Genomic DNA, 17,757 nt, shown 5'->3' with positions numbered 1-17,757 from the left:
CTCTCTGAGTTGACTGTAGGTGTCTATCTGTGGCGCTCTGTGCGTGTTGCACGCTACTGAGAGTGCGTTGGAGCTATATCCAGGAGGCCCCACACCAGGGGGCCGACCTTCTTAATAAAGGCACCTGGGACGGAGAGTCGCCTCCGCAGCACTCAGCCTTGTGTGAGCACACCAAAAGAATGAAGGGTTAGCTTCTTCTTACGTGTGGTTATGATGTATTGTGGAGGAGGAATTATAAAGGGAAGGTTTCTATATGATGATGAACTCAGCCTTACTCATCTCTCTAAAACTTCTTGTTATTTCTGGGTTGTGGCCATAGAATAGTAACGTCAAAGGATTTTCAAGTATGTTTTGATTGTTGGGTAAGATGTAAAATTGAAAAAGAACTTGTCATCTTGGCTTCTCTCATTACTGACGTGTAATGAGACCCTCTGTTCCAGACTCTGCTTCTCGCAGGTTGGGAGGCCCCCCCAGCACGTTGGGTGGGCTCCAGTCTCCTTATGGCCGAGATCATGTCTGAGTGAAGGGCACGGGAGAAGGCCCTGACCTTGACTCGGGGCTGCTGCCCAAGATTGGGAATTCTCTAATCCTACCAGCTGCAGGCGCCAGCCTCCTGGTCAGTGCCCAGCAGTGGGGGAGGGGAGTGAGACCCAGCTTTGCAATGTTCTGTCTGTCCAGCTCTGCAACAAGAGTGGGTCTGTGCATTTGGTTAGTTCTGTCTCTGTCGTTGCTTTTTTTAATCGAAGGGAGGAGATGAACACATGGTGATCTACTCCGTAAAGCTTGAAAATGTTAGGATAAAAATGGCATCTGGTCTTCACTTCCACCGCCTGGAAGTACCCTTCCCCATGTTCCTGCGGGAGCCGCTGCCTTAATGTGTTCCACAACCAAAGCCTTTACTGCCATTTTAGCCTGGGGCTCCCCTGGGGCTTTTCCAGCAGCTGCTGTGGTTTGTGAATTTAGTATTTTTGTTACAAGTTAATATCTGCATTTTAAAATGCATACCCAGACCCCCAAAACACCCTTTTCCTGCTTGTCATGTTGCTAGTAGTGCAAGAAAATAAAAAGAAAACTAAGTGCTTTAGAAAGCTTCCTCTTAGTGTCCTTTAGTGTGGGCACAGGTTGATTTGTATTCTTGCTTCTTTGCAACTAGTCTAGTACAGTTAGAAAATCCTGGCTATCAATGCCATTGTGATGGTGGTTTGGGTATGTATGTGTCTGATTTTCACTGGATCGGTATTGGCAATGGGGCGGTTTCTTTGGCATTCGGAGTGGGATCCGTGGGGGGAGGCAAGGGTATGGGGGCGCACTCCAGGGCAGGCGTCTTGATCTACAGAAATGGCACGCTGATGCCCAGCTGTGGGGTGTGATTTTTGTGTGGAAGTGATTATTTAAAAAGGCCTTGGATCATCTTGGAATTTGACTCTAATCTTTAATGGAAAGCCCAGTGGGGGTGCCAGGCGACCTCACAGGGACTGTCTTCTTCGCTGCCTCGTCTCCCCTGCGTGCTGTGCAGGTTTGTGGAGTGGGACGCAGGCCCTCATCTGCTCCTTGCCACCAGAGCGTCCTCACCGCTGCCTGGCAGGGTTTCCCCTCGGTGTCTCGCTCCCGCTGGGAGCAGGGGCTTTCTTCTCCTTGTTCCCGCCCCTGCCCTCTTCCTGAGCCCCACACTCGCTTTCCTGTGCTCACCTGAGGAAGCCGCCGCCTGCCAGCAGCACTTGCTGTCTCTCAGCCTCACTCCCTAGTGTGTAACAGCAGACCTCAAACCCCGGCACCAATGCCCAGCGCAGGACTCCTAGCCTCAGCTCCTCCTCCTCACGGGCCTTCCGAGGCGTTTCCTCTGCTTCTCCTTCTGCTTGTGTCCTTAGAAGTAGGATTTTTGCAGAGTTTCACGCCTTCCTTGCTACCCCTTCCCTTGGAGATCTTAGGGTGTCGCAGAGCTGGCCCTCCCTGTTCACAGCTGATTTCCTGTCTTCCTGGCCGTTCCCATTAGACCCACTAGATGAGGACACGTGGATTTCTCCCCAGCTTAGTCACCCACGCCCCATTCTTTTCTGTCACTCGGGCTAAAACCAAGGAATCCTCAAATGTCCCCTCACCACCCCACCTACCCACCACCCTGCCCAGTACGTTGGGAAACAGCCCACCCTGCCACGGTCAAGTGTAAGGCTGTTGTCCCCTGCAGTGGTCATAGCCTCCTCACCGGTTCCCCACCCACCCCGCCTCCCACTCTGTACAGATTGCTGGGGGATTTCACACGAATCTGTCACTTCCCTTTTCAGAAGCCTTGGGGCCCCCACTGCCTGCAGCCTCGCTGCCAGGAGAAATACACAGGGAGCCTCACAGGCAATTTCAAACCTTCTCATAGCCCAGCAAGTGAGGCAAAGTAGGTGAGATTACGATTTTACTTTATCCAATAGATCCAGAATATTATTTCAACATCCAGTATAGTCAATATAAAACTTATCAATGAGTCTTCAGAGTCCAGTGTGTATTGTGCCCTCGCAGCACCGTTCCCTTCAGACCGGTCACCTGCCAAGTGCTGGGGCTCTGGGATGGGCCGCGCAGGGCTTCAGGCTCACAGCCCAGCCCTTTCGCCTGGGCCTCCATGGCCCTGAGTCCCAGCTCCCGACTCCAGACCTCATTTCCTGCCCCAGCTCAGGTGCGCCCGCCAGACAGGTGTGCTTCCCCTCGCCCAGCCTGCTCCCCCTGCGCCGGTCCTGTCTCTCTGGGATGTCTCCTGCGTGGTTTGCTCCCCTCAGCATCTGGCTGGGTGTCCACAGGTCCCTGTGCGCGGTGCGCTTCCCCACACCCTCTCCACCCGCCCTCTGCCGCCCTCCAGGCTTTCCTTAGCCAGTCCTCCCTGCCAGAGAAGCGCCTGGGCAGGCCGTCCTGTGTGAGGGCACTTGCTCTTCTCTCCCTGGTTGGTGGTTTTCCACAGCACTCATTGCCATCCGGTCTTGTAACTTCATTGTCTTCTCTTTCCACTTGAATGTAAATCCACGCAGGAAGAGATATCTTGTCTGTTTTCATCAGTGCTGTATCAGTGCCCTGGTGTCTGGTATGCATTCAGTAAAGGATGGATGGGTGGGTGGGTGGGTGGATGGATGGATGGATGGATGGATGGATGGATGGATGGATATGTGGATATATGAATACAGTCGTCCATCGGTATCCATGGGGTGGTTCCAGGACCCCACTTGAGACCAAAATCCATGGATTTAAATGAAGTGGTGTTGATAGATGACCTACGCACATATCCCCGTGTACTTTAATTCTTTCACATTGATTTCAAGTTAATTGAAATCAGTCTTTCACATTAATTGATTTCAAGTTTTTTTCAACATGTGTCAAGAAATCCACAAAAAACAAAAAGTTGATATTTTGACTATTTTATGCATTTGATAATAATTTGAGCTGCTTTGTATACAAATGACATTTTTATGTATAAAAATTTCCTATTGTTACTCATTCTTAAAAAATACAAAAATACAGACAAATATACATCTGCTTTCCTAAACTTCCTTTCTGGAAGTTTTCATCCACAGTCAGCGGGTGGAAATATTCATTCGGATGTATCTGACTGTCATGGCAAAAAGATCTTAAACTATCCCTAGATTACTTGTAAGACCTAATACAGTGGAGATGCTGGGGAAACAGTTGTCATGCTGTATTGTTTAGGGAACAGTGACAAAAAAGTCTGTACGTGTGCAGTCCAGACGCAGCCAGCAACCACCGTAAGCCTCACGACAAGTACACGTTGTCAGCAGCAGTGGAACTTTCTTTCAGTTATTTTCAGTCTGCAGCTGGCTGACTCCTTGGGTGTGAAGGCCGACTGTGTGTGAACACGAGTGAGCGGGTGAGTGTGTGAGCAGATGGGACTTCAAGTAAGTTCTCAGTCTCTCTGAGCCTCTGTTGCCTCCTGTGGGTAGCATGGCAGTAATGCCTGGCTCCCTGCGGAGAAACGGCTGCTCTTACTTACACTGTTGATGGGAACAGACGTGACACCGTCCACCGAAGTAATCTGGCAGTATCCGTAAGCTGACCCCACTATGCCACTGGGAATTTATCCCGCAAGTGATACTCAAACAGGTGAAAACTGCCGTGTGTACCAGGTGATTACTGCTAATAAGTGTCCGTCGGTTGGGGCCTTTTAAACTAAAGTGCAGTGCGTTTGTCTAGCGGAATACTCCGCAGGTTTGCAGAAGAATCAGGAAGCGGGTCGGTGCCCGTGCAGACGGAGGTACCAGACGAATTACTGAATGGGAGAGCAGAGGTGCGGACAGCCCACGCGGCTGGCTGCTAGGAAGCAGGATGGCAGGTGCATGTCGTATCCTGGTGCAGGCAGGAAGTCACCCTGGAGAGAGAAACAGGAGGCTGCTCGGAGTGACTGCGAACGGCATCTGGAGTGGAGGATGGCGGTGTGAGTGAGGCTTCTACTGGATCTGAGTGATGAATGTGTTGCCTGGTCAGAAAACGTGACAGCTTACCTCGCAGGGTTATTGTAGACACTGAAGAGCACGTGTGCGGAGCCTCTCGCCCGGTACCTGGCATGCACAGTAGGTCCTCGGTGGAAGTTGGTACCACTGTCCTGATGTGGTCGCCACATGCCCCAGCTGTGGTGAGACCCGGTCCCCCAGGTGAGGCCTACGTTGTCCCTGGGCCTGGGCACATGGTGCGGGACAAGTGAGAAACCCTTTCCATGGCGCGTGGCCTCCACGGTCCTTTTGTGTTTGGGGTTTGCAGTTGCCCAGTTCACGGGTGCTGGAGTGGGACGAGTGTCCGTGAAGGTGCCCTGGCAGGGTGCGGAACGTGGGCACAGCCTTGTGTCTGCTTTTAATATGGAGTAAGGTCCTTAAATGTGTTTTGTCACCCCAGTAACACTGAGTTTAATAATGGTGCTATAATTATTCAGCTTCATTCCTCAGTTACAAAGCAGGCTGTTTTCATTTGACAGTATTACAATGTCGAGTTATAATAGAATTATTTTTGTTGTGTTTGTTAAAGCCAAAAAGAAAGTTTTCTCCTAAGCATAGTGCTGGAGGTTTTTATGTTAATGCTTTCTGCACATGGTAGAGTAGCAGTGGGGAGACCTTGGGCACTGACGTGGCTGTGGCGAATGTGGGGTGCAGGAATTGGGAGCCCCAGTGTGAGGATGAGGACCGCAGTGCAGTCCCCAGCCGGGGTTAGCTGCGGCAGGCACGTGACAAGGCCACCGATGGGTGCTGAGCCTGGCGACCCAGCAGGCCAGTCACCTTGGGGTCAGGAATGCAGAGGCAGCCTGGACCTGGTGGATACAGCAAGGTCTGATGGGTTGGGGATCAGACCCCCAAAAACACAAGCCCTGATCTGGCAAGTTACCTGTGACATCCTGTGGGAGAAATGGTGGCCAGCTGGTAGGGATCGATGCTGCTGGCTGTCGGTGTAGGTCAGGTGCCTGTTAGAGCCCCGTCACCAGGCATTCTGGGAGGAGGCGGGGCATGAAAATGTGGAATGTGTCCCCAAGGCCAGCAAGCCTGGTCTCTGTTCATTTAAGAGGGTCAGCCGTGCCATCTTATGGCTGTGACACCTGCTGTTGAGTGGCCTTTGTCCAAGCCACTGTCCCCGGGCCTTGGGCCCTGCATGCTGCACACGACCAGGCCTCCTGCTGTCCCCACTGGGGATTGGTTAGCCACTTGCCTTCTGGGGTCGAATTTTCTGCAGCAGCTCGCATGGTTCATTAATCTCTCTTTGAAAAGACTGCTATTCATTTTCTGTGCTTTTCTGTGAAAATGTAGCACATAACAGCAGACACAGCACAAAGCTGACAAAGCAGAAGGCGCCCTGCTTCTTGGCGGGTTTGGGGAATCCCAGCCCATTGGGGGTAGCAGTGGCCTTGCTCACCCTGAGTCTGCTGGGCTCCAAGGTGGTGGCTGGCGGTACAGTAGGCGCGTCGGCGAAGAACTTGGGACCTTCTGGATATTTTCTGGGGATGAGATTTGGGGACCAGGCAGCCTAGAGAAGGCCGCCGTGTGGAAGGTGCTGTGCCTGTGCCCCTGGCACGTCTGTAAACAGGGAAGGTGCTCGTGCCTTTGGGTGGTGGTTACTTTGGCTTTTTGTTCTTTTGGGTTGAAAGGTGAGACTCCTGATCTGTGCCTGGTAAAGAAGTAGTTGGTCAGTGGACCAGAAATGAGCCGGAGTAGCATGGCAGCGATGGGGCGTGTCCTCCTGAATCAATCAGGTTTCCCTCTTTAACGCGGCCTGGTCCCCAGGAAGACTTGGAGGAGCTGCTTGTAGACGTGCACACTGGACAGCAAGTCTGAGGAAGGCAGGCTCGGAGCTTCCAGGGACGAGCTGGGACGGGTGTGCTGCTGGCGGGGCTGGGAGCAGCTCAGCACAGGGGCAGGGGTGGTCGGCACAGGACTCACAGGGACGCTGAAGTGCAGAGGGACCTGGGAGGACGGGGAGGGTCTCCTGGGTGCTCAGAGAGAGGAGGCTGGGCGGAGGTGCTGTGGATCGTAGGCGCATACCCTCCTTGGACGAACTGACACATGCCCCAGGGCTGTCCCTCTCACCAGTGTCCCAGCGCCAGTGCCGTGACTCCCTCGGTGAAAGCCAGGGGCCATTCTCCACGGTAACTCTCCAAGCGGCCAGAATGCTCTTGGCTGGCCTGGCCGGCCGCGGGGTAGAAAGCGGAGTGCCCGGGTGGACTGTCCCCCTCACCGAGCTGCAGACAAGCTTTCTTGCTGGAAAGTAGACCCACTGTTCTCCATTGTGATAACTTGTTCTCTTTGTCTTCACAGAGACTAATAGACAAGTCACGTGTAACCTGTGTCAAATGGGTTCCCGGTTCGGAAAGCCTTTTCCTAGTGGCCCATTCGAGTGGGGCCATGTACCTGTATAACGTGGAGCACACTTGTGGCACCGCAGCCCCCCACTACCAGCTTCTGAAGCAGGGGGACAGCTTTGCCGTGCACACTTGCAAGAGCAAATCCACGAGGAACCCTCTCCTTAAGTGGACGGTGGGCGAGGGGGCCCTCAACGAGTTTGCTTTCTCCCCAGATGGCAAGTTCTTGGCGTGCGTGAGCCAGGACGGTTTCCTGCGGGTGTTCGGCTTTGACTCGGTGGAGCTGCATGGCTCTATGAAAAGCTACTTTGGAGGCTTGCTGTGCGTGTGCTGGAGCCCGGACGGCAAGTACCTTGTGACAGGGGGCGAGGACGACCTGGTGACAGTCTGGTCTTTTGTAGACTGCCGAGTGATAGCGCGAGGCCACGGGCACAAGTCCTGGGTCAGTGTGGTGGCATTTGATCCCTATACCACGAGTGTAGAAGAAAGTGACCCTATGGAGTTTAGTGGCAGCGATGAGGACTTCCAGGACCTTCTCCACTTTGGTAGAGACCGAGCCAACAGCACACAGTCCAGGCTCTCCAAACGGAACTCCACAGAGAGCCGCCCTGTCAGCGTCACCTACCGGTTTGGCTCTGTGGGCCAGGACACGCAGCTGTGCCTGTGGGACCTCACGGAAGACATCCTTTTCCCTCACCAGCCCCTCTCACGAGCAAGGACACACACAAATGTCATGAATGCCACAAGCCCTCCTGCTGGAAGCACTGGGAACAGTGTCACGACACCCGGCAACTCTGCGCCCCCGCCCCTGCCGCGGTCCAACAGCCTCCCGCATTCCACCGTCTCCAGCGCCGGCAGCAAGAGCAACGTCGCTGACGGGGCCATCGCTTCTGGGGTCAGCAAATTTGCGACCCTCTCACTACACGACCGGAAGGACCGGCACCATGAGAAAGACCACAAGCGGAACCACAGCATGGGGCACATTTCCAGCAAGAGCAGCGACAAACTGAACCTAGTCACAAAAACCAAAACGGACCCCGCTAAAACTCTGGGGACGCCCCTGTGTCCTCGAATGGAAGACGTGCCCTTGTTAGAGCCGCTCATCTGTAAAAAGATAGCACATGAGAGACTGACGGTGTTAATTTTCCTTGAAGACTGTATAGTCACTGCTTGTCAGGAGGGATTTATTTGCACATGGGGAAGGCCTGGTAAAGTGGTAAGTTTTAACCCTTAACGCTGCGCCAGATCGAGAACGTGACTAGGTAGACATGTTTTCCTTGCGGGAGGGGTGGGGTGTACAATGAATGTGAATGACACTTCTTCTAAATGTAAATCTAAATGCATCAGAGCCATAATTTTGGATACTGCATGCCATGTAATTCTGAATCATTTGATAATTCACCTTAGAACGTTTAAAAAAATATAATCAAGCTATTTGCCAGCCAAGTCAGTCACCCTCCTGGGAGTATATAGAGTCCCAAGGTTAGCGTTCCTGTATTAGACTATTTCGATTTTAGGAAAATCATGACAGTGTGGGGAAACAATGACTTAAAATGCTAAAATTAAAATTTCTGCTTTAACTGGAATATTTTTGCCTAACTACTCAATTAGAATATTGTACACCTGATCAGAGCGTGTGTTCAGTATGGACGGCCATTGTCATTTATAGTCTGATTTTTTATCTTAATCATAAAATGTTTAGGAATCTATGAAATTTAACTTTAGGAACAAAGCGTTCAGCAGGGTTGATTGATATTATTTTTACATTGTTCTGGCAATCCACAGAAAGAGAAGAGCCTTAATTTTTAAAACCCATTTTAGTCATTTTATGACAATTAAAATTGTTTAATAAACATCTTTTTTCAAAGAATCAGTTTGTACCACTTTGATTGAGATTCTGTGCACTAAATAAATACCCACGTCACGTCACTGGGCAGTCCTGGTGACGCGCGGGCAGAGCCCAGCCGCAGGTGTCGACGTGCCTCTTGTCACGTAAGCCCAGATCCTTCATGTCGAATGTGCTTTGCTTGTGTTCTTTTCCAGTAAGGAAAAGGTTTTGTTTTCTTTTGCTTTTTTCGGGGGGGGGGGGGGAGGAGGTTGGTTTTGTTTGTTTGTTTTGGTCCAAAAGGCACTTGACTGTAGGCCCCAGGCAGGCAGAGTCCCCAAGGTCCGGGTTGTCCTACCCAGCGGTAAGCACAAATGCAGGTCGCCCCGTCTTCTGGTTGGATGGCAGTCGTGAATCCGGGATTGTTCTTGGGACACTGATGCTGGCATGGCTCTCGGGCTCTGTCCTCAGGGACTTCCACCCAGCCTGTGTCACCCTGGGCCCTGGTGGCCTTGGCTGCTCGGGAGCAGTGGGTGCGGACTCCACGGGACCCGCCGTTCCCCTGGGAAACTGCAGCATTTAATTGGAGTTTCTTATGCTCCTGTCGGCTATGTGAGGAGTTTCCAATCCGTGTTTACATGGATGAGATGTTCGTTGAGCTCTGTTTTGTGTCAAGATGATGGTTACCTCATTTGTTGTTTCGGTCAGTTAGGTTTGTTTTTGTTTTGCATACCTCTGGAATTAAATATGGACGTACTGAGCATTTACACTGGTCTGAGCAGTGAGTGCGATTCAGCAAGTGAAGACGCAGGACTGGCTGATGGAGGCCTCCTTGGTAGGCTCAGCCTGCCCCCCCCCCCCCCAGTCCCCCTGTGCCTGTCAGCCCCGTAATGCCAGCGGTTTCTGTTACCTGTGACCGCAGTGGCGTCCCGGGTGAGTGGCACTGTTAGCGCATTGCGGCCCGTGGCAGTGGGAATGTCCTCCCCACCGAAGGTGTGGTCCTTTGTTCCTAATGTTCACCCGTCTAAGGCAGCGCACACAGCAGCCTCATGTCCTGTCAGCTTCGCGGGCTCCAGGTGCTGTCTGGTGGGGGAGCGCGTAGGACCCAGCCGCCCGTGCAGTTGCCCGTGCTCTGCTTCAGAAACTCCCTTCAGATGCTTCTGAGGCGTGGAGTATGCAGTTTCAAAACTCAGGACTTTGCATGTGGCCTGAGCAGAGTGGCGCCTCCCGGGTGGTGGCCTTTATGGGGATGCGTCTGTGTCCTGGGGGTTCTGGTGCACTGCTCGCTGCATCGCCGCGGGGAGGGGGGGTACGGGGCGGGGGGGGGGAAGCTGTGGGGCTGCGCTCCCCAGGAACCGCACTCGAGTGCCTGGGCACCTGCATCTGGCTCCTTCTGCCCTTTAGCTGCACCTGCTGCCGGCTGCCCTAAGAGAGGGCTCGCCCAGGTGCGCCGACAGGGTGACCTACCTAGGAGGCAGCCTGTTAGTGGAGGGCGGGGGGGCCTCCTTACAAAACCGGCTCTGACAAGCCTGTGGTGCTCATGTCCCCCCACACCTCCCACCTCCACCTTCGGGTTTAAAATCCAGGTTCGGCGCAGTTTGGGATTGGGGGCTTGGTCCCAGTCTTGTTCTTCCTGTTGCTGCTGGTGAGGCAGGTACCCTGCCTGGGGCCCCCTTGCTGGTTGTCAGGTGCTGGGGAGGCCCAGGCTGGTTCCCAGCCCTGCAGGCCACCTTGCTCCGCCTGTGCTCTGGCCCTCTGGTGCCTGCCCCTTTTTTTTAACAGCCCCCTAGAGCCCTTGTCCTGTAGTCAGGAGGACAGAATGTGAGGTGTGGTCCAAGACCAGGACTAAAGCTGCTGGCAGCTTGAGGAGCCAAGGGCTGGAGGGGGCACCTGGGCGCCTCCCTCCTCCCTCGGGTTTGCTTCTGAGGCCTGCTCCACAGACCTGGGGGCAGGGGGACAGCGGGTGGGCCCTGACCTCAGCTAGATGGGGCACAGGCCACCGAGAGGAGCCTAGGGGTGGTTCGTAGTTTTTCCCCAGCTCTGAGCTTCCTCATTGCGATATTTCAGAGTCGGTCAGCTTACATTATCTCGAGTAACAATGTCTTTTCTAAGCTACCCTCTGGAACGAAAGTGGTGGGAAGAAGAGGCATTACTGCTGCTTTCCTGCACGGAAACTCACTGGGTGGGAAGCAGAGACAGAAATCAAGTCCTGGCTGGCCCTGGAGTCCGGCTCCCTCTGCGGGAGGGGTGGGGGGGGTGCAGTGTGGTCCTTCAGTCACCGTGCTCTGCCTCGCCTCTTTGAAACCCGCGGGAGTTCCAGAGGCCACATTTGTGCTGGACCTTTGGGGAGGCGGGCTTGTAAAGCCACTGGCCAGCGCAGTCCCAGCCCGCTCAGCTCTGCGCCCGAGCAGGGGAGTTAAAACCCCCGAGAGGGCTGGAGGTGGACGGCTCTGGAAAGCCTGGCCTTCTTCTCAAAGCAAACGTGTGAGAGGGAGGCGCAGACTCGTTAGGTTCTCAATTTTGGTGAATAAACAGTGGTAAAGAATCTTGTTGTCTTTTGTGCTGATTGAACCTCTGGCACTTTTGAAGTGAGCCGCTGGCTTGAGACTAAGGATGAATGCTTTACGACAGAAAACCGGAGGAGGGGACAGCAGAAACAAGCTATGACAATGATTACTGTCTCCGTGAGGACAACATGCGCTGCCACTGTTCCAGTTTGTACGGCAGGACCACATCCCTCCAGCTGGGACGCTGTCTGCTCCGCTGGCTTAACAGCCAGGTCCTCGTGGCAGCCAGCCAGCCGGCCACTTCTCCTGGACGCCTCTGCTTCCTGGGCTGCGTCCTGCATTTTGAAGACACTGTCAAGGACTGAACGCGCACTGGAGTTGGTGAGGCCATTGGGAACCGAGAGGGAGATGTCTGCCTTCCTGGTGGAGGCAGCTCAGTGTGAGGGGGAGGCCGCAGGGTGAGCCAGGGAGGGCTACAGAAGGCTTTGGACAACCCAGCCCGGAGGCCACGTCTGTGTCTGTGACTGAGGAAGAACGAGCAGCCGAGTTGGACCCGGGCCCAGCCGTTCCCCCCGATGTGCATCAAAGTGCCCCAGTGGAGGGCACTGCCCGCTGGGTTGACTTCACCCACAGCTGCGTCTGTCACACGAACTCGTCATAGTGAAATGGCTTCTCTCAAATGTAGAAGTGTAAAAAATGGTCTGCATTTCCAATTTCTGTATACCCAAGTTTCTTAAAAGTATGTTAGGTGACACTATAAAATTGTATGGATATTTTACTGTTATTGAAAATCACAAGCAAAATTTATATGTATTTCCTTTTTTATATTTTCATCTAATTTCTTGACAACTTGAATAAATTTCATAAAGAGCCTTCTTAATGTGAAATGTTGGTAAATTATGTTCTTAATGGAGCTTAAATACCAGTATTGTTACGTAATAGCTTTAAGATCATGTTTCTGTCTCACTGCCTGGGTTTTTAGGTGTCCCCTTGTCACTGTCGCAGCTAGAAACTTACTACATACTTGATATTCAGAAGAACTTTGGGGTTACCCTCTGTATACTGACCTGAAATAAACGTGTGAATGAATTATAAATGTAGGTAATTTTCCATAGTCATTTTCACATCTAAGATAAGCTTTAAAAAAAGTCACAATGAGACAAAAAGGAAAAGCTCTGTAATGCTGGAAAATTAAGGGCCTTGTTACTATTTACACAACAGACAGACAGGAATTGCTACCTTATTACCTCCGCGGAGTTTATCGTCATCAGAAACTTACAGATGAAGCGTCTGTTCTGTGTAGCAAAGGTACGGACTGTTTTGTGCCCCTCGACGACACTGAGTCCGCGAGAAGGACTGTGGCCCGACTCCAGCCGAGCTGTGAAATGGTTTGGTGAGGATGCTGACCCTCGGGTCACCCTGGGCTGCGAGCGGCTTTGGCAAGCACAGCCTCCGTGTCCCAGCCACAGTTGGGAGAGAAGTGGGCCGGCCGGTCGGTCCAGGAGCTCCTTCGGGCCTTTCGTTGCTTTCCTGCTCGGGGCTTCAGGTGTGCTGGGGGCCCTGGAGCTGCTGGGGGCTGTCCTGCCTGGGGCTTGGGCCCCTGACAGAGGGAGCAGCAGTTGACACTGTCCCGCGGCGTGACCTGAGGCGCCCGGGTACCTGCAGCCTGAATCAGGCTCAGAAGTGCAGCCTGGACCTGCCAACGCCCCAGGGTCAGGTGAGGCAAAGGTGAGCTGGCCAAGACAGCCCCTTGTCAGGCCCTGGTCTCCCTCTTCCCTGTCACATCTAGGCCTGGAGCTCCCTCCTGTCAGCCCGCGCGTCTCAGCGACTCCAGAATCTTCCTGAGCATGCTTCCTCCCGAGCCCTCTGCACCGAAGCCTGTGTCTTGCCTTCATCTCAGCTGCCAGAGCACAAGGCGCAGACTTTGCACCCTCAGAGCCGTCTCCTCCTCCTTCACGTGTGACTGCCGTCAAAGGAAACAGATGATTCTGGTCCAGTGGGTCTCATGAAAGGGACATCTGGAGGCTCTCGGTGCCTGCAGCCACCTTTCAGTGTTGGTGGCCGTGAAACCGGCCTCTCTGTGGGCCGGTTTCGGGGAGGCTGGCCGGATGGCCGGCTGGCATGGGCAAATCCTGGAAGTGCCTTGGGCCACAAAGGCTTTAGGACAGAAGAGGGGTCCAGTCCTCCTGCCCCAGAGCACAGCGGGATTCGGCCGCAGGGGGTCGCGGGTGAGGGCCCGGAGGGAACTCTGTCCACATGGTTCTCAGAGGAGCCCTTAACTGACTGTGTCCCACGGTCTCCCCCAGAAGCCTGAAAAGAGCATGATCATTTTCTCCGGGTGACTTTTCTCTTTAGAGACCAGGTTGAGTGGGCTCTTTGGGGAAATGTGCCATCTTCAGTGTGACCTGTCACTGAGCAGGTCAGGGCTGACAAAGGGACATGGTCAGCTGTCCAGCAGGGACCAAGGTCCCAGGCCCACTATGAACAGTGGGTCTGGGGCAGGGAGTAGCCCAAGGAAATGCCGTGGGGTGGACACCTCTTTTGAGCCCCACACCCTTGTGGGGACCAGCGGACCAAGGCTGTGCCCCACCCACTGGCTAAGCCTGGTTCATTTCATGCGAGGACGTTGGCTCACACACCTGAGTGTGAAATGGTGGCTCCTCTGTCCAGGTCTCTCGTTCTTGTATGTGGCGGTGTGGGTGCTGGGAAGATGGGGTTCTCGTGGATGGGTTCAGGGAAATGTATCCATAGCTAGAAACAGGCCTGGAGGAAGCCAGCCTGGTGACCTTTCTCATCGTTTTGTACCGTCCCTAAAAGGCATCGCTTCACAAATGTCTACCAGTGAGATGGGAACACGGGGCACCTGGCCGGAGCCTAGACTTCGGGACAAGGCTTCTGACGCGGCCTCTGGCCCCCACGGTCTTGCTGTCAGGGTTTGCGATCTAAGCAGCACCCCAGCAGATACACGTTCCTTTCCTGTAAATTGTTTAACCAAAATACTGTTTTCCTTACATTTCTTGTGAAACAAAGCTTAATGAGCTTAGTATTATAAATTATAATCAAGCCCAAACCAGAAGAGCTAGATATTTTATCACGTAATTTTCAAATGAAATTTCCAGCAGGAATAAGATGGTAACTGGTAAGAACAGAACAGCTTACTGAGTATGAGATTCAAGATTTGTTGCTTGTCCTGTAACAGGCCTCCTCCCTGGGGGCTAGCAGGACATTAGAGTCTCGGCGGGAGGAATCTTGCTTGGTTGGTATTTGTAAGGCTCTCACTTGGCAGCCGTCTGCTGTCTGCTCAGACCAGCTGTGACCACGCTGTTGAGCGCGGCCGCGAAGGGCAATGCTCGTCCTTCCCATGGAGTAACTGAGGAGGATGCGGGCGGTGGACGTCCCAAGAAAGATGCCTGGAGCCCAGGTGCTCTCCTGGGTGGGCGGGCGGCTCGGGCCCTGCCTGTCCCCACGTGCAGGTGGGCAGGGCAAGTGGCTGGCCTCTGGTCACTGCCCCCTTGTGCTGGGCCGGGCACCTCTGCGTGCACCTGTAGGCCTGCTGAGGCCTGGAGAGGCTGCCATCCTGGCAGACGCAGGGACGGCGGCAAGGTCCTCCTGGCCAGGGCACCCGCTCGCCAAGCGCTCAGCAGGCTGGGCAGGTGCACCCGGGCCCAGCCGTTCCCTCTGACGTGCATCAAAGTGCCCCGGTGGAGGGCACTGCCCGCTGGGTTGACTTCACCCACAGCTGCGTCTGTCACACGAACTCGTCATAGTGAAATGACTTCTCAATGTAGAAGTGTAAAAAATGGTCTGCATTTCCAATTTCTGTATACCCAAGTTTCTTAAAAGTATGTTAGGTGACACTATAAAATTGTATGGATATTTTACTGTTACTGAAAATCACAAGCAAAATTTACAGCCTAGAGCTAGAAGGTGCTGGGAGCAGGAGCCACCTTCCGGGGAGGCCGACCGGTGAGCTGCACGGCTCCTGAGCCCTCACGCCCAGCACCAAGCCCCCTCTCGTGACATTGTCTGCATCGTCTCCTGAGAGAAGCCTGCAGTCAAACCGGTCCAGGCTGGCGTGCATGGCACTTTTGCCTGGGGTGGGGAGGGTGGCTTTGAACAATGCCGGGGTGTGACACTGAAGTCACACGCAGCCCAGACATCCTCCCACAACTACCTCGCTCGCTCCTGAGGTCCTGAAGTCACAGTCACAGGCTGGGTGGGGGGCGGCAAGCCCGGGTGGGCTGAGAGAGGGTTGGGGGACAAGGGCTTACTTTGATGACCTTCAGGATCTTTCTAACCTGGGCCTCATGGACAGTACGGGGACAGGCCGGGGGAGGGGTCCTGGTTGGCCCCCCCCGCTGCTGTCACTACTGGGATTCGGGCTTCAGCCAACAGAGTACATTTATTTTGAATAGAAAGAGTGGGGGTCCTTCTGCAGCCTGAGGGTTGGGTGGCTTTTCAGGGGTGGGGAGATGGTCAGCTAGTAGAGACCGTCCCCACTGACATTAGGACCCATGTCACCTCTGTGCCTCATAACCCGCCTTCCCTTGGGACTGCAAAGAAAGCGGCCAAGTCCTCCAGGGTCATCACACTCAGAACTGGAGAAAGTGAGGCAGGGGGAGGAGCCTGGGCGGGCCAGCCAGACCTGCATTGTCCACCGTGGCAGCCACGAGCCACCAAGGCCACCGAGCAGTGGAATGGGACTGGCCCAAACCCAAATGTGCTGCTACACAGCCTGCCCCAAAGGCTTCACCTAAAAAAGGACGTGAAATACATCACTAGTAACTTCCATTGGTTACATACTGAAATGATAACATGGCATATATTGGGTTAAATAAAATATAAAAACTAACTTCACCTGTTTTTTAAATTGTTCAATGTGCTACTGGAATTTTAAGTGCCACGTGTGGCTCGCACTCTCCCTATAGCGGACAGCACTGGCCTGGTGATACGACCATCCCTCTGGGGTCGGGGGGTGGGCTGGGGGGTTCCAGCGCCCCTCATGTCTATATACCTGTGTCACCGCTGTCAGAAGTGCTGCGGTGGGGGTGGGAAAGAGAGGCCTCATACGGGGTGGCTTACTGCTCCCCCTTTGCAGGAAGGAGCAGAGTACTTTTCTCTCAGCCTCTTCCTTCTGTAGATCTGACAGTTTCTGGACATCCCATCCCTCGTGGAAACCACGTTCTTTAACCGCAATCACCTTCCGTCTTCAGGTGTGGGTGACTGTGTGGGCTGAGCACTCGTGTGCCCACTCAGACTGCCCTCGTGGGCCTCGCTGAGGCTCTCCGCACGCAGCCATCACCGAGGCGGGGCTGGGGCCCCAAGAGCTGCCATCCGTCTGGATTTCGGTCTCCATGGGTTTGGGTCACACCGTGCGCCCCGGGCCCGAGGAGGAGAGCCGCAGGTCTGAGCAGGCCCAGGGCCACATCCACTGGCTCCGTGCGTGCTCGTCTAGCCCACGTTAACAGGTCTGTTTCGGGGCAGCAGCCTGCTGGGAAACAACTCGCAGTGGGACCGCACGTCTCCAGCTGCCCCCAATAAGGCGGCAGAACTGAAGGCCAGTGTCAGGTCGGCAGCCCTCACCTGTCTCCACACACGCCCAGGGGCCCAGGTGGCCAGCAGCCGGGTTTGCTCCGAGTTGAGGCTCGTCCCGCATAAACAGCACTAACCAACTGCAGCATCTTCCAGTGTGTCTGCAGACCGAGGCTTCGCAGCTTCAGTCAGCACCGCGCTATGGGAACCTTAGAACAAGTCATAAACAAATGCCAACAGCGGGACTGCACGCCCCAGGGGTAAGCCCACAGAAGTGAGCGCCCCATCCTCGGCCTTACCTGGGCTCAGGCCTGTATCACCACAAGTCAGTGAGTGTCTCTCAGAAGGCACTCCCCAAAGGGGCACACACCACCTCTTAACTGCACCAGGGCCCCTCCCCAAGTCCCCTGCCAAGTGGCAGGACATGGCCCAGGGCCTCCTTTTTCTACCCGCTAGGCCTGTATGCTGCCGCTCAAGCTGGAGGGGTGCCATCCTCACAACACCCAACCAGACAAAGTGAGACCCCTTAGGAAGGAAATGCCTTTCACCAAGTGCTACTAAACTGTCGCTGGAGGTGACCCAGCCCTGGGCGCTGGGTGTGCAGTTCTCTGGGCCCCTCTGGTGAGCTGGCGTGGGAGTCACGGGGACCTCATCTCAGCGAGCTGCAGCCCTTGGGGGAGGCAGTGAAGGACCCCCCTGGAAGGTGCCCCTCACGTTTGGGACAATAATGTCCCAAAGAACCCAGGCCCCGAGGGCCCACATCATCGCCAGCGAGCCCGACGAACAGGCAGGCCGAGCCCTGTGGGTTCTGATGAGGGAGGAGTGGCAGGAAGGCACTGAACCAGGGGTTAAGTGGGTGAGATGGAGGATGTTAGCTCTGGTCCAAGCCGACAGAAAGGGAATTTCAATCACGTGAACCCGCTGAAGAAGGACAGTGTCTGTGACCTTTTCTGATGTCCAGTGTTTTGCTGGATTAATGTAAACTACTTTGTTTGCAGGGTCTATTGTCATCCCCAAACCAGGCAAGTTCTCCGGGTGGAACTGTAATGTAGTGACCCCACTACTGC

The 17,757-nt window shown here is 54.3% G+C and overlaps 1 protein-coding gene across 11 annotated transcripts in view; it reads left to right on the top strand.

The window, feature by feature from the left end:
- WDR20 (WD repeat domain 20) overlaps positions 1-17,757 on the top strand; it is a 55,953-nt gene extending 38,196 nt beyond the window's left edge. For 8 of the 11 annotated variants that reach the window (XM_019747225.2, XM_019747223.2, XM_019747224.2 and 5 more), the window contains one exon: positions 6,783-8,696. In XM_019747225.2, coding sequence (XP_019602784.1) covers positions 6,783-8,060 — 1,278 coding nt within the window. In that variant the 3' untranslated portion in view covers positions 8,061-8,696. Of the gene's footprint in view, positions 1-6,782; positions 8,697-17,688 lie in introns of those variants that run through there. The other 3 variants (XM_019747231.2, XM_019747229.2, XM_019747230.2) reach the window with 1 other exon arrangement.

The sequence above is a fragment of the Rhinolophus sinicus genome, linkage group LG03 (assembly GCF_036562045.2).
Source record: "Rhinolophus sinicus isolate RSC01 linkage group LG03, ASM3656204v1, whole genome shotgun sequence".
In the NCBI taxonomy this organism is placed as follows: Eukaryota; Metazoa; Chordata; class Mammalia; order Chiroptera; family Rhinolophidae; genus Rhinolophus; species Rhinolophus sinicus.
The sequence above is the reverse complement of the archived record's forward strand: the minus strand, read 5'-3'. Positions and strand labels throughout refer to the sequence as shown.